Source organism: Haliaeetus albicilla, chromosome 3 (genome assembly GCF_947461875.1).
Source record: "Haliaeetus albicilla chromosome 3, bHalAlb1.1, whole genome shotgun sequence".
Lineage (NCBI taxonomy): Eukaryota > Metazoa > Chordata > Aves > Accipitriformes > Accipitridae > Haliaeetus > Haliaeetus albicilla.
In genome coordinates, this window is record NC_091485.1 from 23,066,960 (window position 1) to 23,093,039 (window position 26,080).

Consider the following 26,080-nt stretch of genomic DNA (forward strand, 5'->3'; position numbering starts at 1 on the left):
ATATTGTATTACCTTTTGACAGGTTAATGCCAGCCCAAGCATACCCTTGTTTACTCCTGCTCCTCCTAGTTCTTTCCTCCTATCTTCACGCTGAAAGTTAGTTATCACAAAATCTTGCTATTGTCACATGTCCTTGCTTGCCTCGATCCTTCTCTTCTGAGTGCTTTTCCATGCTCTGTGTTCATAACTAATTTCACAAACTAAGCTCCTCAGGACACAGATCGTGTATTCTTTTTTGCATTGTATTGGGTAACAGTACACTTCTAGTTGTGCATGAGCTTCCAGGAGGCACAGGCAAAAAGGCAGATCACTGCAGAATGTATCCTTAAGGAGGAAACTGTCTTACTTGCTTTGGCCACTCTAGGCCCTGTGGACACTAAAAAAAAAATAAAAAAATTACAAATAGGGATTGAGATTGATCTGGCTATGCCTATGAGGTTAGAAAAATAAAAATGAGCTCCTATGGATCAGCATGAAACCTTAGTCATATCTCCAGATAATCTGTTTGAGGATTACCCAAATTCTTAAAAAAAAAAATCAGTTGCTAGGCATTTCTGATTTGACATCGGCTCTAGGACGTTGCTTTGTCTGTAATTCTGAACTGCATTTAATTGTAACTTCTGCTTAGAAACATCTGCAGCCAATAACTCCATGGGAAAATAGGTTGCTTGAATAATGCAGCCTTACAGAACACAACTACATGTGGGCACAATAGTGTATTGGTGCTAGGTAAAAATAAACTGTTCCAAATCGTCAATTTAGCAACTGCCCAAGGACTCCCTGTCAAGTGCTTGCGGTAATTTGTGGTGTTATACAAATAGGATGTAAAACCTTGTAAGCACGATGGCTGGAAAATGCTTAAAGTAGCTGTCAGTTGGTGCCTATGGAAATATTATTTTAAAGTAAGACTTTTGCTTGTGGAGGACTGTAACGCAGATTCGTCCAGATCCTTTGGGCTGAGGGGTGAATGGCCTTTTCCCAAGAAAGAATATTTTTGCATCCTTTCAGCCCTTTATTTAAGAGCTTCTGAGATACTTTCCTCTCTTCCATGTTAGTCTAAAGTTATTCATAGGTAATTACATGCAAATCAAGTGGGGGGTTAAAATTGCTGTAGAGCTGACAGTGAAACAAAAGCAGTGCAACCTGATGTCTATTCACACCCTCTCCCTTTTGCTTCCACTGGCAGCATTTCAGTCACTTTGTTTTGAAAAATTATGCAAGACCTGAGATTCCTTCTGTTTCTTTCAAGCAAAGTGATGTGCTGGGTGAGGAAGCTTCACACAGACCATTTGCACTGCTGGGGCACACTCTTGCAGAGTTGTTCTTTGCCCTGTTCCCTTGTGGTAATGCTGTCCCTCCAGGCTTTCCTCCCTCTGGTTAAGCCTGTGTCTTTTTCATAATTCTCTTTTTTTCCTGTTATTTTCACCAGAGACAGGTCCTGTGCCACTCAGGCACCACAAGCATACATGTGGGTGTGGGAAGGTGTAGGTGTGAGGAAGGGCTGAGCGTGGGAAAGGAAGACACGGGGGGGGGGGGGGGGGGCTCACCCCCTAACTTTGTTTGGTAGTGGGGTGGGACGGCAGCTCTGCTCCAGAGGGCACCCCAGTCATTTAGGACAGTGCAAACAGAAGGATGAGAGAAATTAGACACTGCGGCAGTCCCAGTCCTCTCCTGCTGTAGCTGTGCCTTTGCATACAAGGAGCTAAAGAAACAACCCTGCCGTGGGATTTGTATGGGAGGAGGTGTGTCTTTGCACTATCACCAGACTATATCATCAAGCATTTTGCAATGTATTTGTACACTGTCCTCAGCTGTTCCATGTTACACCCTAGCAATGCAGACTTTACACTGCTGTGAAAGTGGAGACTGGGGAGAGTTCACATAGAGCATACGTATTCCCCAGAGTACGATTTTTGTTGAGAATCTGAGCATCCACTAAGACAGCTAAAAATTATGGAAGCCAATAAAATGAGCAGTATGCCCCAATACCAGAGTCTAAATGCTCATGTTTAATGTTGCTGATTAAAATATCTTAACAAAAAGTTAAAGTGAAAGCAAGCTGAGGATTTTTACTAACAAGAACAAGGAAAATTGAAAAAGACTAATATTACCAACGTATAGTACCCTTTACGTGTTTTTTTTTTCCTGCTAACACACGGAATTGGTTTATATGTGGGGGATTTCCATTATTCGTAAGTAAACAAAATGTACTGGGGAGATTGAGGGTGTATTGTGATACTTGGTAAATTCTGGAGATGGAGGTTCCTACTCAGCAAAGGATCAGAGTGCTTACAAAAATCTCCCAACCTGCAGCTCAGCAGCTGGCTTTCTGATCTGGCTTCGTGCTTGGGGTTTTTTGTGGGTTTTTTCCACTGAGTCAGTTCACTGTCTTACAGTAATATTGTCAGGCAACTCATTAAACACGGGTCTGCGCCATACAGACTCACATCATGCTGCAGAGATACTTGCAGTTTACCTTTGAAAGAGCTTTGTATTAGAATGGAGCATAACTCAAATCCTGAACACTTCCAGTCTGTACAGACCTAGTGATTGAAGGCTCAACAGATTAAATCTTGTCTGTCATCCCACGTATATGTAGGCGGAGAGGCATTCTGTGTCTGTGAAGAGCTATCATAAACTAGTTACCTTGCATACAGTATCCAACTATGAAGGAAGAAGTGGGTTTTTGATTGTAGAAGAAAATAGTTGTTGGGGCACAGGCAATGTATATGCTTCATTCTTTTCTTTCTTCTTCGTAGCTGTCCCACTTGCCTCTGAGTTGGCAGTGGAAATTTTGGAAAAAGGAGAAGTGAGATTCTGGTTGCAAGCTGAAAAACTGTCTGGTAATGCAAAGGCCAACTTTATATTTAATGATAAAGAGATTTTCAATGGAGAGGTAAGCCTTTTCATTGCTTACATGCGCTTGTATTTTTATGAGTACCAATGAGTATTAATATCTCTGTCTCAAATATACTTCCAACTAGTGTTCCACACTAACGCATTTTCATGAGAAATAATGTATGTCATTGAAAGCATCATTAGAAAGATTTTGTCCATAGTTCTGAACTCCAGATGAATTCTACTGGATGCAGTTTAAAAGTGGAGTTGAATTACTTCTGCCACCTTTGTGAGTACAATGTGTTCTGTTAACTAGAGGGGACCATAGGAGTTCCTGCAATAAGGCAGTCCCAGGTAAGCAGCTAGGTTGGTCTTCAAGGAGTCACTGCAGTAGCCCAGATTCATCCTATCTATCTCCTTCATCTATGGCCATAGCATACCCTTATGCTTGGTTCTCACCTCTCTCTACTGTTTAGAGGAATTTACAACACCAAGGGAAAATTCCCAAGTGGTTGTTTCCAGAAGCAGAACTTGTTACTCCCAAAGACATGATATGGCATGCTTGTGTTCAACACTGATATCAGGTAGAAGGCAGAGACGGAACATTCTACATAAAACCTTATAAAAATATAATAATCCTCAAAGAAAGCGTTATTCTGAATAGATGCAAATCTAAACCTTTCTAATGAAAAAGAGCACAGTACTCACCATACAACAGGCATGTCACATGCTTTTATAGCATCAGTAAATAGGCTTCACCTTTAACAGATTTCCTATTTATTTGGTTATATGTTTAGAGCTGGAGCTAGAGATAGTGGGAATCTGAATAAAGAAAACAGAATTTCACCTAACGATACCATATAACATTTGACAAATATTTTCTGATGCTGATATCCATTATTTTTTGCTTTCCTTTCCATTCCTGAAGAAATATAAAATGAAGGTGGACCAGAAGACCGGCCTTGTTGAAATGATTATGGATAAACTTGAGGACAAGGATGAAGGGACTTACACTTTCCAACTGCAGGATGGAAAAGCAACCAATCAATCCAGCCTTGTCCTCATTGGTGATGGTAAGCTAATCTATATTATGCAGTAGGCTGGAAAAATTTTACCGCAGTTACCTCAGTTGTCATCTTCACTTTCCACTGTTTTCAATACCAATAGATGTTCCAGTGGTTTTTCATGTCACAGTGCTTGCCCGCCTCATATAGGAAAAGCCATGTGTGTGAACTGGAATTTTTAAAGTGCTGGGAGGAAGGGGAATTGTTATAGAATTGTAAAATATTGCAGCCTGTCATGGTTTGTTTTTCTACAGGTGGAATGAAAATTTCCCATGTAAAAAAAATTGCCCATTCCACCAGGAACAAGTAGCTGCACCTCTTAGAGCTTGAGCAGCTTGCTGACTCTGCTGCCGCTCATTTGCCTTCCTACTGAGAACAGAAAGTAGCTGTATGATTGGGGATTACACTTCATCAGACATGACACATTAAACTCTTGATGACTGCAAGCAGCTAGGAAAGCTGGGTTAGCCATAATCAGCTTCTGACACTTCGAAAAGTGCAGTGAAAATCTGACCCTATGGCAGGATTCTCAGTGACCTCCAAGGGACAGAGTTGCACCTAACTGTTACAGTGACATTCAGTACCGTAAAAATGGCAAATGATGTTTAACCTTGTATATCTTGCTGGTTTTAATTCCTAGTATTCAAGAAGCTGCAGGATGAAGCAGATTTCCAAAGAAAAGAGTGGCACAGGAAACAAGGTGATAATATGGATATTTATAAGAATCACAGATGTGTTAGTTAGTCTGTTAAGAGTTTGTTTATGTTTATATATGTTAATTTGAAAAAGATGGGTTTTGTCCTGTTACATGGTTGCTTACCTTCTGAAAGAGAAATAGGAAAAATAAAAACCACATTAAAATATAACAGTATTCTTGTCAAGAACAACACATTTGTCTCATTTGTATCATGAATACCATTGATGTGACCTTTAAAAATACATCTGTCATTTTAAACAGGTCCTCATTTTGTGGATAAACTGGGATGGGAAGTTACCGATGACTGTAATGTGCTGTTGAAATGTAAGGTAAGGGGCAAGGAAACCATTGAGTGCAATGTTCAAAGCACTTTGACCTACCACTACTTAGATGGAGAGGGTGGGAGGGGACTAAAGACATGCGCTTTGCTTTTGTAGTCCCAATTGCATATTGGATAGCGACAGAGCCTCTGAAGGCTAATCATGCTGGGGCAACTGCTCATTGCATGCAACAAAATACCTTGGAAAATAACTTGAACTTTTTTCTTCAGGTCCGTCAGCCACCCACCCAGGAAAAGGCACCTGAATAGGAATGATAAGTCTTTGTAAAACCTGGGACTTTCTCATTTTTGGCTGGTTTATGTGTGTAGAAATCCCTTGGGCAGGATCCACTGGTTCCCTGGGCTCCTTGAAGCTGTTGGCAGTCCTCTTCTCTCTCTTTTCATCCCTGCTGTTTTCCCTCTTGCATCCCTCATTTTAAAATGGAGGTCTGCAATAACTTGCTGAGATCAAGTTGTAAAGCTTGCTGTTCTTTTGTGAGAGACTTGAACAGGCTAACCCATGTGACACTAAGTTCCCCTGCTCAAATGAAGAGAATAATTACGATGTGGTTTTTCATCCATCTTAGGTGGCTAATATTAAGAAGGAAACACACATTGTATGGTACAAAGACGACAGGGAGATAATGGTAGATGAAGAACATGACTTCAAAGATGGCGTGTGTACTCTGCTGATATCAGAGGTGAGTGACTGTCCTTGCTAGCCCTCAGCTGAAGTTAGTGTTACGAATTCAGATGAATGCTACAATCTAATCTGATATTTCAGCAAAACAATCAAAAAAGGAAGTGGGTTTTAAAAATGCAAAAACTCATGAGGCGTCTGTGTTTTAGCTAAAGCAAATGTCTATCTATAACTGCTTGTTCAGATTTTCAGGAAATGATGACAGAAGAGATAATAAGCTTGACACTTCCTTTACATGTCAGTTTAACAACAGAATGAGACCACATTTATGTTTCAAATGGCATTTGGAAAGCGCTTGTCACTCAGGCTTTCAGAGGAGCTCCCTCTCAGAGTCACCAGAGAGGTCTGGTCCATACCCAGCCTTGCTGCAGACCCTGGGGGGACACCTGCATTCACCACTTCATCTCTTTGCTCTCAGTTCTTTGGCTGAGGAAGGGAAGAAGAGTCAGGCCCCCTAGGGCCGGGGGCCCCCCCACAGCTCCAGGCCAGGACCCCCCAGCCAAGGCCTGTTCCACTGCCCCAGCCAGGATCAGGGCAGCCGGGGGGGCACTGGGGCAGCCCCAGCCCTGGGCATTAGGCACCTCCCTGGGGATGGGAATGGGACATCAGCTGGGTTCAGGAGTAAGATCTAGATTTTTCTACAGTAACTGTTCTGAAAACTGGTTTTACTGTTACAATATTGCAGTTTTCTAAGAAAGATGCTGGCACTTATGAAGTCATACTGAAGGACGACAGAGGAAAGGACTCCAGTGAGCTAAAGCTTAAGGACACAGGTCAGAGTCACTTTCTGCATACTGTCAGCCACACCAGCTGACAGCCTGACTGCTCACCTGCAAGCGGGTTCAGGGTAGTACCGGCAACTGCATGTGCCACCTTCCTGTGGCTTTGTTCCTCCTGTATACAAGATCATCTCATTAGAAAAACTGAGATTTTTTCCATTCAAATAATGTTTGAATACAGCTCATTGCATCTGGATTCTGCATAAGTTTGGGAGAATACAATGACTAACACTAAGCAAAATGATAACAGGTTTCCTCAGGGGGCCATCAGTAGTGTAAGTCTACCAGTATAGAAAGAAATTATAGAACTAGATAACTTTAAAAGATTTCACATTTTTATTATGTTTTGCCATTCATTTATTTAGGGGCCTTTCCGCTCATTGTGATTACCATATTTTTAAAATCTCACTTACATTTCCAAGCAAATTAAGAAAAATCCTATCCAATAGAATGTATATAGATAGGTTAGCATTCCAACTGAACAGTGTAATTAAAAAAAAAAAAAAAAGTTCTGTTCAGCTGCAGTAGTGTTCATCAAGGCTGCAGTTAAATAAAGTCTGGAAATAGTGGAATAACAGACTATATTTCTGCATCACTTAGATTTCTAATATGCTTTATAAGGTAGGTCCGATTTCTTTTCAAGCCTACTGGGGAGAATATTTCAGAGCCAGTACTTGTCCTATTATTGACTGTGTTTCAGCTGCAGACACAGAGTCTTAGTCTCTGGATTTTATTTCCACAGCTTTTGCAGATCTGATGAATGAAGTATGCAGAAGGATTGGTAAGCACTTAATTCTCTTTTCAAATGAATGACCCATTGTGACACTCAGTGAATGGCTGCATGGCTGCATAAAACCATGTGCTCTTCTTTCAGCTTTATCTGCCACAGACCTGAAAATCCAGAGCACAGCTGAGGGTATCAGACTGTACTCCTATGTTACTTATTATGTGGAAGATCTGAGAGTAGGATGGATGCACAAGTAAGTACGCAAAAGCTTTGCAAAAGTCAGTGCAATTTTGTTTTTATAGACTCAGAAAGAACCTGGATATATGAGAGAGACAAGGCCCAGGTTTCTTCTCATCTCTCATGAGTCCTTCTTCACATGAGTTAGTTTCAGCAAATTACATCCACACGAAACTAGTACTAGAGTCAGGTGTTGGTGGTGCAGGGCCCTCCTGTCGTTGCCCTCATGAGACAGATAGTCCCATGCCATGGGATGCTGTCAGGGCTGTGTTGCTTCAGAGCACTCCCCACCTCCTGGATGGGAGCTGCATCTTTCCCTGAATTAGTTTTAAGGAGCGATGCAAATACAACCTGAGAGACCAACAAGATTTAAAAGAGGCCAGCACCACGGGTTTGGAGGTCTGCTTGTCTAGAAGCTGCAGTTCACGGGAACTGGGACAAGCAGGCACGTCGTCTTAATGCATGGGTTCATGTTTAGGAGGGAAAGCAAGTTCCAGCGTGTGCCCGCAGCTGTAAAATCCAGACAGCCCCTCCTGTGAGCGCTACGAACCTAACTAAGACAGACAGAAGAACTGAGATTTTTAAAAAGAATTTGAATGCTCAGCTCCCCATAAAATTATTGGGAGTTGCATATCCAAATCCATGAGACAGCTTTGAATTCTCAGCCAGCACAAACACAGCATGCACTGGAAAACCCAGAGAAGTAAACAACTTAGATGGCTTCAAATCTATTATTACTATTCTTGCTGTTTCACTTCCTGTGGACATGGTAGTAGTTAGTCTTTAGGATGGAATCTGAATTACTGATATCTCAATAAAACTCATGAGGCACAGAATACCTGGGATGTGCTGTAGCAGTCTGGCTGTAATTGACACTGATGCTAACCAGCAACCCTGTCAGAGAAATGAAAGCAGTTTGAGGTTTTCCTGTTTCTTGGCACCCATTTTGACCTGGTATCACCAGGAGTCCTAAGTATTTCAAGACTATAAGTGAATATGAAGTATTCTGGGGGGTTTTCCCCTCTCAAATTTTTCTTTCTTTCTTTTTCTTTCTTTCTTTTTTCTTTCTTTCTTTTTCTTTCTTTCTTTTTTCTTTCTTTCTTTCTCTCTCTTTTCTCTATTTAATTTTTAGAAACTAGTTTTATCTTGAAGCACATCAAATTAATCTAGAAAAAATGTTCTTTGTCCCTCCAGTATATTTGAAGTTATCAGTTTAAAGATAAAAATAAAATGAGTAGCTTATTTGACAAATATCTTTTGCCTTATCCAGGGCAATTAACTGTTTAGCTAGAGAGGTGAGAAATTGATATTTTCTGTGGAAGAAGATATACTTATGTCACAGTATGTTTAATCGTAAATGCCAAAGCATAGCAGAGCACCAGAAAACATTCCAACTGGGCAAACACCATTTGTGACGGAAGCATGGATTTTTGTAGGTACAGTCCTTTATAGTTCTGTTTCGCTCAAGCAGAAATAAACCTATGCTAAAAAGAGAACATAAACATTTGAGGATGCATGGATTACCCTTCAGAGATCTGGCTTTTAAATTTGTATAAATCTTCTACGGCCCAGGTCATCAACTAAGATGCATAACCTTTCTGCAAGGTTTGAGGAGAGCTAGACCTCGAACAGGGAAAGGCTGTCATACCTATTCTGCCCCAGTGGCCCACAGCTTTAGCAAGAATTTGACTTCAAAAGTTTCATAATATGGTGGCATACCATAGCACCTTGGAAATCATTTAGTAACTGCAGATGTACTCAGTGACTCAACATGAGCAAATCCCATTTATACTCCAGTAAAACGAAAGGGTAACATTGTTTTGTATTTTTCAGCGATACCCAGATTAGGTTTACAGACCGAGTGAAGACTGGTGTCACCGGGGAGCAGATCTGGTTGCAGATCAATGAGCCAACTCCACAGGACAAAGGCAAATACACAATGGAACTCTTTGATGGTAAAACAGGACACAAGAAGACAGTGGATCTTTCTGGACAAGGTAGGCCTTTCCCTCTGCTAACATCACCTGTGTGTGGGCATTACACTGTGGCAGGGTAGGAGCATCTACAGCAGGATGTTGCTACAGTCCTGTTACCCATTGGGTTGTAGGGTCTGTGTGTGTACCCAGCAGCCTGGCAGTGTTTGTGGGGACAGTGCAATTTGTTTTCCCCAACCTGTGCTCTCAGGTCATAAATTACGAATGGCTTTTTCCTATTCCAAATACCCGCTTACAGTTTGCCTACTGAGATGTCAGCCCAGTTTCTGAGCTATCTTACAAACCCCCTTGTGTTGCTGGCATTGATTGGCAGTTTTAAATACAAGTTGTAGCACTGAATGCCTTTTGTCTCTCTCCCTTCCAAGTAATATTTGGAGAAGGAAGTGAGGGACAAGTTTGTTCTGCTACTTTCCTACTGTATTTCTTTGATGGATATAATAGGGCTCCTTATTCTTCAGAGATGTCAAGACCTTTCATGAACACTATGAAGGACTGTTAGGGGAACAGCTAAGATTATTTGGATTGACTGTTGGAAGCTTTTACTCTGAGAGACCTCTCAGATCCTAGGGAACAGATTAACTCCTTCCAAACTGCTGAGTTTCCATCCCCAGCTCTTCCTATGCCTAAAGCTTCAGTTTGGGTCTGCAAGCTCTGTGTAAGGGCACTAACCTTATAATCATCTCCACGTTGCTCCTACTGTACTCTATCTCCACCTTCTGAGAAAAGAGATTTCTTCTTCCCTTTCAAAGCGGGAGAGGTTGACCTCCCATATGATGGTAGCTTAGCCTGAATTTACAAAGGAGATAACAGTTTGCTATTTGGTTTGTTCATGGCCATCAGTGTGATGCTTCAGAGCAGATGTAAAAAGCACTTGGAAAAAACAGATCTCTTGTATTCCATAAGCCAGTGGTCTCTGAAGTGGGGTGCATGCAAGGTGACCTGCTGGGGTGTGGGAAGAAAATATGAGAACTTCAGTAGTACATCTACATAATTTGTAAATAAATATACATATATTGGGGGTGCATGCTCAAAAAATTTTAGATAGGGCTGTACGATCAAAAGAGTTTGGGAGACCACTGCCGTAAGCTATCATTTAGGTGGTGTATTGTGGGTTTCTTCCTTGGCTTTGTGTAATTATTTCAGCCTATTGCTCTCCTGCTATCTCTCTGTCTTGAAGCCTGACTTTTAGAAGAAAAAAAAGTGTGTTTATGTGTTCATATGTATATATAATATCTGCCATATACAAGATGGCCTTTATTAGTTGAACCATTCAGCATTTTAGGACTTACACAATATACATGCATGCATCCATTGATATTTCTTTAATAATGTCTACATTTTAAATTTATTTCTACATTTTAAATTTTAATGTGATGATTTATCTCTGAAGCTACCTTTAAAATCAACTTTTCTCTTTACAAAGCATTTGATGAAGCCTTTGCTGAGTTCCAGAGATTAAAGTAAGTATTATGCCATCTAAATACAGTAATGGCAGCCATAAAATAATAACAATATTTTTTTGTTTTGTGCTGGAGCTAACTATATCCTATGAAACAAATCCTAGTCCTACAGAAGCCTGTAGGAGTTTTGCATGTGACTTCTTTGGTGTAACTCCTATATAACAGTTAGGTAACAAAGAAAAAGCAGTATTACCAAATGATATGAGAGATTTTCCTTAACAGATTAAAGGCAGTTAAAAAGATAAGCTATTTTTCAATCACTCTGAGTAAACCTTAACTGAAATTGGTCTTTCTTTTTGTCTCTTTCAACTCCAGGCAAGCTGCGATTGCAGAGAAAAGTAAGTGGGCCCTCTTTGACAATGGTTGCAATAAACTGCTTATGAAGGTTTTCTTCCTCTCCAGGAATGTTGTGTGTTGAGACAGGGAGGGCATGTATACATGTGGGTGTCTGTGTGTGCTCATTCTAAAACGAGTTTGTCCTTACACCAAGGAGAAGCAAGGAGAGTGACCTTTTAGTGATTTAACATTGGTGCACATTGCAGCTAAACACATTATAGTTATGGGTTATGTTGATTTTTCCTGTCTATGCTCCTGTTCTCATTACCAGTTAGCCTTCTCTAAAAATTAGCTTTATTGCTGAGATATCTCTCTGCACAAATCACTTTGTTTTTAAAGATGGAGGAAATCACTTGGCTAGTTATGAACTATCTAAAATGTCAAATGATTCTGCATTACATACAGAAATGAGTAAGAAAGCAACAGTAGCTTTTGCATTGCTTAAAGACAGATCCCTGAATCTCCTCATACTTTTGCCTGTGTGTCAATTCCAACATAGCAACTAAAACAAAAGTATGTATTAATTACTTATGGAATAAGTCATTAGAATTCAACTTGAATTATTAAGCTCAATATTCTCCCTGTTTACAGAAAAATGCATGGAAAAAATGTAACACATCACAAAGTTCTCCCACTGCAGATGACTTTCAGACCTGTATAAAAATGAGGGGGCAGAACTGGCATTTGAAAAGTTATTGGAGAAAAATGTGTAGAAAGATCTGAGCTAACTCCTCCTGGATGTATACTCCAAACAGAGCAGGGCTTGGATACATACAGTGATCCCTACATATCCCAGCTGAGACAGCGCAAAGGGATCAGTAATAGCCATGCCCTGGGCATTTCATTTCTAACCCTGGACCCCATTCATAAGGGACTACCATGTTACTTGACATAACACAGTCCCGTTCCTGGTCTCATAAGGTTACCTCTGTGCTCCAGAGCACATCTTTTACAGAATACATTAGAGGGAAACATTCTGTATAGTCATTTCCTTCCTCTGCCAGGCTCCACCAAGATGTATAACGAACAAAACCCATATTCCAGAATAAGTGCACCAAAGCCCGCATGTGGTCAGCTTATTTGTATTTGTGTAAGACTCCTATGGGACTCTGAGCTTAAAATTAGACCAGGTATTGATCTCATTTACACCCCCAATATGTACAAAGGGGTGGAATTTCACTGCTGTCACTGAGACTGAAGTCTGTCTTTGTATCTAGATCAAAACTAATCTCCACCACTTCATTAGGCGTCTTTCATTTCCTTTTGGAAACACAACATTTTTAGTTTACAACACTAAAAATTTAGAACAACAGATCTCAAAAATTCAGATTTTTTTGGTACACTCAGAAGCAACACTGAATTGATGGCAAAACCTGCAGGACACAGCACATGTACTTTAATTCCCCTCTGTAAGTGACTGACACCAGCTATTAACACATCTTTTGCTGGGATTTCAACATTTTTTAAAGTCCAAATGGTGTGCTAAGAATGCGAATAGTTCTCTGCTAGCCCAGATATCAGAGGCAAGTTGTACATAAATAAGATAAAAGGAAAGAACTAGAGGGGAAACAGAATCTGGGACACAGTTGATTTTGAGACACTAAAGAAAATTATGCTTATTTATTTCCAGATCGTGCACGGGTACTTGGAGGTTTGCCTGATGTTGTCACCATCCAGGAGGGCAAGGTACAGTAAATTAACTGAAGATTTACACAACAGCCCAACAGCTTGAATGCCTTTCAATGATGGGAAAATATTCACCTTTTTTTTAAAGATGCTGTCTTTAAAATCTGCTACATTATTTATCTATCCCTTGCCTTCTCTACATAATTCAACTATCTTGCACAGATGGGTTTATGTATTCAGGGCAGTGTCTTTTCTTAAGCATTAGCTAAAAGTGAGATGACAATGTGACTTGAGACTAAAACTCCTTATATAACCAGCTCTTTAAAAATTCATGCACAGGTTTCACAGATTTTTTTGTAACAGGGTATCAGGGAAGCTTAATTCCTTTTTTACAAGATAGCTAGTCATTCTATGTCTTTTGCAGTTAACTTCCTTGCAATGTGGCAAGACAGTCACACCTATCAAGGCTGGCTTTTAAATGATGTGAAAGTAGTAAACCATAACAACTCAATTGTCATCCAGACAAAAGGACAAACTTTTCTCTATTTCATCAGGGTAAATAAGAAGGAATTCAAAAGAAGTCACTGGTGTTACACTGGATTATATTAGCAGAGTTTAGCTGAAAGATTATTGCAAGGCACTCCCAGAGGAACACAGCTACATCAATGTTTCAGCACAGAACAGATGACCCAGAAAGTCAGTTCTCAATCTCACAACCTTTTCCCAGTGCACTGCTTCTACAAGTTGCTGCTTAATAGTACTGAGACCAAGAGGTGCCTGCTCTTCACTTCCCGCTGGTCTGCCACTAGCCAGTTCCTCTTTACAGTGTATGTGAACATTGAAATAGGGCACATGAATGTCACTGAATACCTGTAACATGACAAGTACAGCAAGGCAGCTTCCTGATATTTCTGGCTTTATCTGGCAGTAGGTCAGCTGGGTTAAAAGTATTTGATTATAAGCTGAACAGAAGTGTTAAGAATCTAAAATCTTGGTCTGAATTGCTTAACAACGCGAGATATAGCATAGCCAACAGATAGCAGACTGCAGCAGTTCTGTGAAAATTAAGTATGTTGGCATTAAAATATGAAATAACATTTTGTCAAACCTTTCACTAAAGGATTTAGCAGTTTGGGAAATGCTGTACAAGTAAGAAGCGCTCAAATGGGCATTGTAACTGTAGGTAGAAGACACAAAGAAACAAAGAATTTGCAGATTCTCAGCTAATAGTGCTTGTGCTTGGAGATGAGATTCTCATATTGCTTTGGCAGGGGATAAATTTGCATGGTTATTAACAGTTTTAAGCTTTCTGCCAAAAGAGAGTTGATATGAAGTCGAGTATGAGCTCACTGAAGCAAAATGTGTAGTGTTTATAAAAAGGGAGTTTGTAAAAAATAGGTTGCAAAATCTTACCCAGACGCACATTGTCCTTGACAGTAAGGACATTTGTAATGTTTGAATAAGTGACTGAAAAACTCCCAGAACTCAAGACAAATATCCTTGACCTTATGTTTCTAGATTCAGTAGATGGTCGTTTCAAGAAATGAAGTAGGACAGAGAGTGATCAGGGAAAACTGCTTGTTCGGGTGGTATTGGCTGATCTGTCTGTTGTTTGCATATATGCTGGAGAGAGGGGAATGCAGTTCTCTGTTGTGTAATTCATGCAAATTGCACAATCATCAAGGATTTTGAAAAACAGTAAATGAGGTAGCAGAGGACTGGCAATTGCAAGCTTTGATTCTGAATACCAGTGCAGCCACAACTACAAAGTTATATGAACAGATTGGTATACCTAGATTGAACTTCCAAGCATACGCATATCTCAAACTTAAAAACACTGTGACTGTGATGCTATTTATTAGCTTTTTACATGTGATCTGAAGGATATGTGTGAGAACAAATGAACCAGTGTTTACCCAGTGTTAATCAAACAGTCTTCCAGATGGTCCAAGAGGCTTCCACTGATACACATAAATGCTCTTCAGCAGCGTGATACAATTGGAAAAGGCTAAGTGTCAGTTCATGTTAGGGAGGAATTTGATCTGACAGAGAATACTAGCATAAGTTTTGTGTACAGCTGGCCAAATTAACCTAAGTGTCTGTTTTAATGAAGGCCTGTAAGTGAGTAAGGGGGTTTTATTTTTAAAAGGAGAGGCTTAGGATTCTGACAGATGGGCACTTTCAGACCTAGAAGCAACATGTTACATCTTTCTGCCCACCAACTCCCCATTCTACACTTTTGGCAGGGGTAGGTGCTCTCATAGGCAGGCTGAAAGAAGTGACCAGGTTCCCCTGATTGAGCTGCTTCAATTCACTCACTGGCATCTTAGCCCAAACCACCCATGAATGTGAGTTTGTGCTAATATGCAAGAGGAACAGCAATACTTGAAATACAATGACCCATTTCCCTCTGCCACATGTACTACCTGACTCATGATAACCTGCAGTGAAAGGCAGAAAAGGTAATGGGGGAGCACAAAGAGTCTGGACTTGCAGCTGCTGGTTGCTCCAAGTGCAGATGCCTCAATGCCCCAGGTGTGGACTTGTTGTGGGAACTTCTGTGTGGAGCTCTGAAATACTGAGATACGGCTCAAAGAGATGGGATTTACTCACCCAGCATTTTTCAGATAGATCAGATTTCCTGATAAATTTCATTCACTAACCACAAGATCTAGACAGGTTTCCAGTCCTTTTCCCCACACCCCTGCCCCAGACAATCATCAGAGCCAGACAACTACTGGAAAAGGGGGATTATCTTGAAGGGAAAGGTGCATCTTCCCCACCAGAGTACAGGACACACTTTTTTTACCAGGATAAGGATTTCAGGTTGAATACAGCATTATAATCAGGGGTTTCAGTGAGTAATAAAGATATACATGAGCAAAGGCAATCTCCTGCCCAAAGAACAGAAAATCTGAAACAGATAGGTGCAGTTGCAGTGGCCAATCACTTCTCCTTGGCTAAGGCTCCATAATTATGGAATTACCTTCCAGAAAACCAAAGACCTCACCATCTACATAGTGAATGATAAGATATATCTCTGCACATTAGTAGCTGGAAAATAAATAATAAGAGTTGGGAACATCAAGAGGAGCACTGATGTCAAACAGGAGCTAGTGATGCAAGGTTAAGCAAAACACGGCTATTTTAAGGAATGATTTAGAAGGACAAAAAAGTCATCACTGCTGCTTGAATCTCTTTGAATTAAGGAGTACTGACACCACTTCAAATACGCAAGGTTTGCATGATGCCACTTATAGAGCTGTCTGGACATGGATGTCAGCTCATTAGCATCTTGGAGTGGCAGCTGGGGCCACTTGGTGGTGATCTCTTGCTTGCTAGAGAATCAGAAGACAATAAAGAAATACTGAGCACCTGAAGGGACCCATATGCAATGCCTGGCTGAGGCTGAGGGCATGTTTGTATCAAGAGAGATAAGGGGGGGGGGGGGGGGGGGAGATGTAAAACCTATTGTTTTCCCCTTGTTTTTCAAAAAGATGGACTGATATGACAATCAAAACCACATTCACGTTCACACCAGTGGGCTACGAAAGAAGGCAGTCAGCAGCCCCACACAGTCACCAGCTGTAGGTGCTGCAGGAAGTCAGATAGAGGCCATTTCCACTGTGCCATAACTTGCATGGCCATTTCCACCATGCCAACCTCTCACTTGGAATTTGCCTTTCCTTCAGTACCAAGAATTATGTGTTGTTGATGGAGGAAAGAATCCCCCCTCCCTTTTATTCTCACTTTGGTCCTTAGAGCACATGGGATTTATTTGTTTTTTATTTTGTTCTCAGAGGTACAAAAATCTTTCATTTTTATAGAGATATCCATTTTTTCTATCTGCTCCTTTCAACAGCCTTCTGGGTGTCTTTCTTCTGTCCCATCTTCCACCATCACACTACCAGATAAGAAGCAGAGAGGTGAAGGGAAGGCAGCCTGTAAATAGATTTCTTAGAGTAGATTTTTATCATGACAGCCTATAGAGCCAACAATGTGAGTGCTCTTCAGTTGTCTCTACTTTTGATGTGCTTTTATCAAGAGCCTTTAAAAAAAATGGAAGAGAAACTTGATTCCAGTCAAGTGGAGGCTTGTCCATTCCTTACATATGACTTAGTCCATTCCTAATGAACCACTGAAGACCATTTTCTCTGCAGTAAAAATTCTTCAATTTCCAATTGAGAAGTTAGATTCCACTTTGAATAACATTTTAAATTCAGACCAATGTACTATTTGATAGTTAGATATAAATAGATTCCTTCCTAATTAAAGGTCCAGAGAAAGGCCTATATACCACTGAAGTTTCATGTGAACGTTTTTCACATTTGAATCTCTATGTGATAGTCACTTTTGCAAACTCATTTGAGAAGATTCCCATGGCACTGTGACCAGAGTAGGGGATCTTTTATATGTATTGGTATCTCCCAAACATTAATTTCTCAGCTGACAACAAAAAAAGGAGGCCTGAACATTGTGTGCACAATAGACTTGCCAGCCTACAGAAAGTATCCAACTGCCAGTGATGTCTCCAACAACTGACTCTCTGGCATTGAAGATACTTCCTTCAGTCTGATGGGCCTGAATTCAGCCCTTAAGAACATTACCAACATCAAAGGGAAATACTTATACGAACACCAAAGAAAAGGTAAAGCCTGTATTGATTTCAGTTAAAAATAGTTTTACAGGAGTGCATAAAACAATTCAAGTCTGTTGGAAGACCTGTCAGGGCATAGTTTAAAAAGATTCTAAATTAAACAAAATATTCGAGGGGCACTTTGTTCTTAGTTATTTAAAAAGGCAGGCACACTATCTTTACTTCTGGGGTAAATATATAGTGAGCTTAACATGAACAAATCCATCCAACAATTCCTCAAATTCTCATTTCAGGTCTAACATATAAATGGAGATAATATCTAATTTTATATTAAACAATATGCATGGAGAAAGCTCTATTAATGATTATGAGAGTAGAGAAGAAGGTCCATAAAATATTGAAAGGTTTTAATGGTGGTTTTGAATTAACTGAGTTCCTTCTTTTCCTTTATGATACAGAAGACTGACAAAAATTATTGATTACTGATGATGATATGCATCCATTTACTAAAATCAGGAAGCTAAATAGGGAGTTGGAACATGTGGAGAGTCAGGCATCAAAAAACACAGCAAATATTTACTGAGTCTTACTTATAATCCTTTTGTACTTTTTCTATAGGCACTTAATCTTTCTTGCACTGTCTGGGGAGATCCTACCCCAGAGGTCTCATGGCTGAAGAATGAAAAACCATTTGTATCAGATGCTAATTGCACCCTGAAATTTGAATCTGGAAAAAACGTCAGCTTTACCATTTCTACTGTGTCCACACTTGACTCTGGGAAATACAGCATTGTGGTGAAGAACAAGTATGGCACAGAGACCAGCGACGTCACTGTAAGTGTGTTCATACCTGAGGAAGAGAGACAGTCTGAGCAAGAGAAAAAGAAAGAAGATAAGAAAACAAAAGTGTGAATTTAAGACTAGAAAACAGAAGTATGGGGAGATTTTGGATGATAGGCTGACATTATCTGTGTGTGTAAATGGCTTTCTGCTTTAGCAGGCAGCCTTGGATTTTTCCATTCACTTCACTTTTGCTTCTAATACACTTAATTGTGCCAGGGAAAACAGGGCCTTTCCTAAATATTATCTTACTGCTAACTTAACAGAACCTAGCTGTAGCATCTTCAGCCAGGCCAAATGCATGCTAGCTGTAAACAGAGGTCCACCATTTGACCCTATGCCATTTGATGCCATTCCTGGAGCATTTCACCCTACAACAAAAATGGAAAGGGTGAAGAATCATTTCAGTGGAGGCAACTGATGAGGTAGATGGAAAGATGAAAAATGATTGAGGCATTTTTGAGCAGCAGGCTAGATTTGTTCCAACTTTGGTAAAGTAGCATAGATGGAATGTGTTAGAGAATTAAATCACGGAGAAATTAGAGCTGGTTTTTGTCTACATTAAGCCCCCTTTGTATTGCTGTGTTAACTTAGACAGGCCTTAATATGGATGTCATTTACATCCATAAATATTGTCTAATCTGCCCAATTGGGGTAAAAGTACTGTAACATAAATGAAAATTAGGCTTAGGAGGCCAGAATACTAATGTGTGTGTGTGTGTGTCTGCAAAAATGTACAAACTCTCCTCTATATTCACAAATAAACTGAATTCACGTCTTTCCTTCCATCACAAGCTCGTTTCACTGTGTCTTGTTTTACTAGTCACGGTTCTGGTAGTTGTGCACACTATCTTAGTCTCTCAATGCTTTCACCACTGTAATTACCTGCAGCTTCCCTCTAGATCCCTGTTAATCTTCACTGTTCATGACAAAACCCACAATGACATCTCTTCACACCTTTCTGTCCAGACCTTCACTACTTCACATCTCAACTCAACAAGGTATTTTTGCAAATTCAGGCACAGGAGTAGTCTCATGCGATTCAATGGACCTGCTCATGAATTTTGATTTAAGGGTGATTGATAGTGTCGTGGTTTAACCCCAGCCAGCAACTAAGCACCACGCAGCCGCTCACTCACTCCCCCCCATCCAGTGGGATGGGGGAGAAAATCAGGAAGAGAAGTAAAACTCCTGGGTTGAGATAAGAACGATTTAATAGAACAGAAAAGAAGAAACTAATAATGATAATGATAACACTAATAAAATGACAACAGTAGTAATAAAAGGATTGGAATGTACAAATGATGCGCAGGGCAATTGCTCACCACCCGCCGACCGACACCCAGCCAGTCCCCGAGCGGCGAATCCCTGCCCCCCCACTTCCCAGTTCCTATACTAGATGGGACGTCCCATGGTATGGAATACACTGTTGGCCAGTTTGGGTCAGGTGCCCTGGCTGGGCATGAGAAGCTGAAAAATCCTTGACTATAGTCTAAACACTACTGAGCAACAACTGAAAACATCAGTGTTATCAACATTCTTCACATACTGAACTCAAAACATAGCACTGTACCAGCTACTAGGAAGACAGTTAACTACATCCCAGCTGAAACCAGGACAGATAGGTATTTTGTTAGACAGAGACCTCAGTTAATCTCATCCAAACTTAACACTGGAGGTCAGAAATAACATATTTTGTCAAGATCTTTTAAAGCTACAAAAAGAATCTTCACTGGAACTTAGAAAAAAATGTGGGTTTTTTTCAGATAAAAATGTTTCAGTCAAAAAACATTAGTTCAGATCTTTGAACACACTAACATAGATTAAAAACTACATGTCAACTATTTTACAATGCCACTGATTATTATTAGCTGAGGAAGAGCAACAGAATGTACATATATGTCCATCCTGCTGGACATATGTATGATATATACAGGGGATACAATATATATCCTATATGATCAGAAGCAGTTATCAGCCCAATTCCTAATTAGGAGAGCAATGTGCCAGATGAATAATCCTTTTCATTACTAGTCTCACAACAGCACAATTCTTCACACCAAAATCTGAAGATCTAACATATATATTTTCAGTATAAGCATGATCTGTGTGCACCTTTCACATACTTTCTCTTGTCATTTTTAGTTACTGTGACTGCAGAAATAGTGCTGTTTCCCAGGCACTCGTTTTGCTGCAGTATTGGCATTTCTGTGAGGATGCCACTAGTAAGCGCTGTACAGTTAATGCTCACTTAAACCCTTGCCACCTGAGGTTTTACTGTCGGCTAACATTAAAGGCAAAGTGGAAGCATGAGGGAATTCTTAATGGCTCAGGTAACAACAGATTCAACACAGTTATCAATGGTGAAAGTGGTGATTTTTTCAACTTTTAAATAGCTCTTTATCAGTTTCTACAAAGGGCTAATGATTATGATCTTAAACATTAAAAAACCCAGCCAGATTTAGATCAGATTTATGACCTACCAAAACACTTTAGCATGTGCTTAACTATATGCATGAATAGTACCACTGGTATAGATTTCACATCACAGGGATTTTTAACATGGAATTATGTAAAACTAATATGTTTTTAGCATTTCATGTAAATACTGTATGTGTTCTCACAGCCTTATCTTCTAAAATAGTTAAAACTCAAGTATCAGACTTGACATTATTGCAATTTTAAGGTTTAAGTGTGTGATTTTGTACATTAATGAATCAATACCTGTTATAAAAAAAGTTCAGACTATTTAGTCACAACAGCTGTGTACCAAACAGCTTAATTTTTAATTTTCAAAATATAATCATACCTGTAATTTGAGATACAGCAAGCTTTCTGAGTTTAAAGAACTCACATCATATTATTTGATAATTTTGCTTAGTATGAGATGAAGCCAATTCAAGGATGATAAGCAGGTCACTCCATCTTGGTCCCAGGACATACACCTTAAAAGCAAGTGTCACACCTCTTCCATCTTCCAGAGTGCAAACAAGAATATGAGTTGCTCTTGCCAATACCTGATAACTGATGTTTACTACTTAGCATATTTTTAATAATGATTGCATTTTGGCAGCAGTTAATTTCTACTACTTTATTTTCAAAAATCTGTCCTCCTGCCTCCCTCCTTTTGGCAGAACTGTGAGGGAATACAAGTGGGTTATCTCCCAGATAACAGGCTGGATTCTACTTCTCCTTGCTTTAGAAGATGTATGTGTCCCCGAAAGTTAGAGTAATAGCTGCTTCTAAATGTATTGCTGCCAGGGACTCAGTTATGGTGGTTCCAAACTGAATTTGTGATGCATCCACATTTCTCGCTTTTGCACTTTTTGTTCTTGCTTTGCTTCAGGTGATTGTGATTTCTGTGTCAGGACAGACTGACACAGTCCAAGGACAGGATCAAAATAATGTAACTGTATCTAAAAAGAAAAAAACAACAGCAAGCAAACAGAAGGAAGGGGAAAAGAAAGGTAAGAGCAGTTTCACCTTTGTGGTCTTCTACTCCAGTGAAAAAATTGTTAAACATTATGCAGTTAATAGTATGTGCCAATCAATATTTCTCAGGTCCCAATCAAGTTTACAGTATGTACGCTCTTAATCAACAACAAATGCAAAGTATGAATTGCCAGGTTAAACCTCAGTGAAAGAGATTTAAATCAACACTTTTAAATCACCTTTCCACTGGTCTGTGAATTCTCACCTTGGCTCACCTGGCTGATGAAATTTTTTAAAGCCTTAATAAACACTTTCAAATTTCTAAATGCAGATGAAAGACCCCCTAAGCATGGATACACATGCACAGATAGTGTTATTTTCCAAAGTGAGACTCATTTCAGTAGCTAGATGCTTGACACTTAACAACAAAAAAGGCCTTGCTAATTAAGGGACCCTAAATGCCAAAGTGTTTTAGAAAACCCTGATCGTAGAGCCACTATTTGAGATTAATCAATTATTCTCTCTTAGTTTTATGTCCATATTGAATGGTAAAGTTGGAATTATAAGTGACCATTTTTTTGTCCAATTTAGAGAAAGGATGGAAAATTAAAAGCTCTCTAGTGATTCAGCATTCTTGTATATTACAGATTTTTACTGTTCTTTTAGACTCTTAATATATATTGCTGCTTGGACATTGATTTATTCTTCACAATTACAACTCCCGCACATAGAACATTTTGGCTCCAAATAAGGCTTAAATTCCAACGTTACCAGAACATCTGTTTTACATGTTTTTGCCTAAGTATTTTTTTCTTTGTATTCAGGGTGTATACATGTTATATCATTGCTGACAGAATATTTTATACTCTTATTCCCCTCCCCTTTCTGCTCCTAAGGCAAAACAAATATTTAACTGCATTTCTTTCCTCTCTTGCCTTATTGGTATGGGTAGCCTAGACATTTCTGAGCAGTCCTGTAAATGAGATGACTTATGTAAGAAACAATTATTTCCATCTGTAAATGTTTTGCAGGTTCTACTCCTTAAGCTTTTTCATTAGAGACCATAAAGACTGAGGTTTGCTTTTGGCTCTGTAAAAAGCAGTAGTGTTATTTGTGATACTGAAACTCTTTATATGAGTATGGAAAGAGGAAAAGAATATGATAAGGTCATAACCAAAGTGAAAGCAAAATCTTACTGTACATAACTCTATGTTGCTGAGCATTTCATTACTTCTCCTAAATCAGATTTTATTAAGCCACATGTAGAAGAAATTATTGCTACAGAAGACACACCTGATCCAAATGAAACCCCCCTTGTGGAAACAGAAAAGGATACCAAGAACAACCAGCAAGCAGCAAAGAATGATGGAAAGGCAACAGCAGCAGAAATAGTTCCTCAGCCCACAGAAAGCTTGGATAGGCAGGGAAAGAAACCACTGGAAAAAAAGCCTTGAGTAAAACCTGCTGTTCTTGAATGAAGAATGTGATCTTGTTATGATCTGGATAATAAATTCAAGCTGAGATTTCATGGGTGGTAGACTAGCCATGATACTTTAACACAAAAGTTTATTAGTGTTTTTTTGTAACATTTGTAATACTTCATAACTTTAAATGCATAGTAGATGGGCACTTATGTCTCAGTACCAGATTAGCTGCACTGCAATAATTTCTAAGTATCTTAATAATGATCCATGTACTGACAAAGTGATTTTTAATTACTAAAAATGTCCATGATAAGCAGAGATTATTAGAGCAAATCCTGTCCAGAACTGACATATTTATGACTCTCTAAAAGAATGTTGATATCAGTTATGTGGATCTGTAAATTGATATTTGTAGGCCATCACAGCTTGAGGCAGACCCCGCTTACTTTCTTAAGGAAACCATACATACAGTCCTTTTAATGCCATGTGGGCTGTACTTTTCACCACGACCAGTTGGCCACAGGGGAAGATGTCCAGAAACAGAGCCATCTCCAATGGATGCAGGGGGGCAATAAGTAGGTTTTCTTTTGATCCAAGTTTCTTTCATGCAAACCTGTTTCATCAGGTGGATCAGGATGACATCTGGTCATTTCTTATCACTGAGACTCACACGATTGCTTTTCAGTCCTCTCCATTAATTCCCTCATGGCCACGGTGAGGTACTATGGATATAGCATTAACCCACAAAATATCAGCTGCCCCACATGCTCATTCCTCTCCACCCTTTTTGCTACAGCAATATTTCTACTTCCAAGACCTGCTAAACCTACTGTCCTCCTTCCCATCAGTGACTCAGCCCAACACTATCTCTTCTTCCCCTCACTAGGATCAGACTGGTTTCTTATAAGAGAGTGTAGTTTCACAGTCCCTGTAAGTGAGGAATAAATATAAACCAAGAATCTCTGCTTTAAATCATTACTGTGCTCATTCACAGTCATTACTGTGTTCATTCACATGTTTATGCACTGAGGGTATAAGAAAATGTGATTCATTTGTGGATGCTTAAGATACCTTGGAAGAAGCAGAGTTCAAGCTGAAAACCAAACCAACAAAAATAAAGGTCAGAATTTACTTTGTCAATATGCAAGCTGAGTTCAACTTTCAAGTGACCAGAAATTATTAAATACAAGAAATAAAAAGAAGATATTTTAATTACTAGGAAAATATTTTTATTTATTTCAACTCTTAAAGGGTTCAATCATTGGCTTTTTCCAGATGGGTTATTAATGAAAGATTACTGAACTCCGCTGATATTTCTAGGGTGTTATATCTATGACAAATGTGGAAATACTGAAAACACAAGAAATATCAGTTTCTAATCCATCCTTACAGAATTGTTAGCATAAGAAAACAATCTTAATAGTATGTAAATGTGTAACACCTGAGACACTGATATCTCCGATGGAAAGAAATCCATTTCCTTCCTAGTAGAATTCCAGCAGGGTTCTATTCAACTCTTTCTAAAACCAACAGAAAGATTCCTGCGGGAAGAAATACTAGAGAGATTGCTTATATGGAGGCAATTAGAGTAATAACATTTCTATAAACAAGGTAAAGGATTTAAATAATTTGGATGGCCCATTCTGAGTGACAGAAAGATGTAGGATGCAAACCAAAATATTGACTGCTACACAAAAACATGGGGGGAGAAACTTAAAATACAGACTGAACTACAACTAAAATCATCCTACTAGACTTAGGCACTGTTTGATGGGTAGAGCTTCATTTAGTTCTATGTGACATCTTGTTCTACATCTACGTATTATGGTTTAAATTAGCAGAAAACCGGAGTAGCCCAACAGCAAATGATGTAAGCGTAGGTCCCATACAGCAATGCAGTAAGAAGCATTTCCATGGTAAGAGTCTTTTAAAATGAGAATCTTAATACATGTAGATTCTGAGGTAACTTACAGAAAACGATAAATAGCTACAGATGTGCAATTACATCACTCTGCCAGAGAGTTACAGAGTCCGGCCTTTCAAAACGCTGCAAAGCTGCAGGTTGTTTCACACAACTCATAACTCCTCTCTGCCATGGCAGTTATTTCAACCTGCCTTACCTCTCTAAAAATCCATCACCTCTTACAGCTCCTTCGGGTTGGGAGCCTATCTCCCACAAACATCAACGGCAGTGTGTAAATTATATATAGAACAGATTGTACCACTGAGAGCCTGATGCAATTCCTGCAAAATGCCACCAGGGTTCTTTTCATTAGTTTTAATAGAAAACAAGCTCGATCTCAGAAGAATGTTCTAAAAATGTCCCAAATCTCAGATTACAAAGCCCATTTTGCTCACTGTGAAGCCAGTGGCAGATCTCTCTTTTGTGTCATTGTAGCAGAATCAGGTCTTAGCTTTTTGCTGAAAGAAAAATCAGTATTTTCCTGATATTTCAATCAAAACCTACTGGAAATACTTTTAAAAATTTAAACTATAATGCACTAGGGTTTAGGATCTTTTTTGTTAAATTTGGATGGTTCCTCAAAAAGATGGAAATGCAGTCACATCAGTATTGTTCTACTGGAAACTATTTGCTGTCCAGGAGCACAGTGTTGTTATGCATGGTAAATGAAATATACAAATAAACATACCAAAGATTAAAAAAACCCCAAACCTTAATTTTTGTCATTTTGATTATTTAAGCTGTAGTTGTTCACAAATCTATAACAAAATGTTGAAAATTAATATTAAACAGAATTGTTGAGTATATTAAAGTTTATTATGTTACCATGGTTGAATAATTTTTTTCTTGTAATCTAAATGTATAATTTATATTCTATTCTCCGTGATAACGATGAAAAACTGTTGCAGTGTCTGTCCATTACATGATGATAGAATGCAAATTATTTCTGAAGCAACAGAATCTCCTATCAAACACACAGAACCATTTGACTACGTTTAAAAGCAGACATGGTTGCAACGTTTATCTGAAGTGCCACTTTTGGATAGT

General features: G+C 39.2%; 1 protein-coding gene across 2 annotated transcripts in view; it reads left to right on the forward strand.

Annotated features, from left to right (window-relative positions):
- The window catches only part of MYOM1 (myomesin 1), an 80,116-nt gene extending 54,259 nt beyond the window's left edge, over positions 1–25,857 (forward strand). Inside the window, exons 25-39 of one of the 2 annotated variants that reach the window (XM_069779095.1) lie at positions 2,760–2,896; positions 3,767–3,911; positions 4,543–4,602; positions 4,861–4,928; positions 5,506–5,619; positions 6,304–6,391; positions 7,140–7,178; positions 7,272–7,377; positions 9,195–9,358; positions 10,779–10,815; positions 11,131–11,153; positions 12,782–12,837; positions 17,993–18,208; positions 21,561–21,681; positions 22,892–25,857. In XM_069779095.1, the coding sequence (XP_069635196.1) occupies positions 2,760–2,896; positions 3,767–3,911; positions 4,543–4,602; positions 4,861–4,928; positions 5,506–5,619; positions 6,304–6,391; positions 7,140–7,178; positions 7,272–7,377; positions 9,195–9,358; positions 10,779–10,815; positions 11,131–11,153; positions 12,782–12,837; positions 17,993–18,208; positions 21,561–21,681; positions 22,892–23,100 (1,583 nt within the window). In that variant the 3' untranslated portion in view covers positions 23,101–25,857. Of the gene's footprint in view, positions 1–2,759; positions 2,897–3,766; positions 3,912–4,542; positions 4,603–4,860; positions 4,929–5,505; positions 5,620–6,303; positions 6,392–7,139; positions 7,179–7,271; positions 7,378–9,194; positions 9,359–10,778; positions 10,816–11,130; positions 11,154–12,781; positions 12,838–17,992; positions 19,009–21,560; positions 21,682–22,891 lie in introns of those variants that run through there. The other variant, XM_069779096.1, reaches the window with a different exon arrangement.
- The last annotated feature ends 223 nt before the right edge of the window (positions 25,858–26,080 follow it).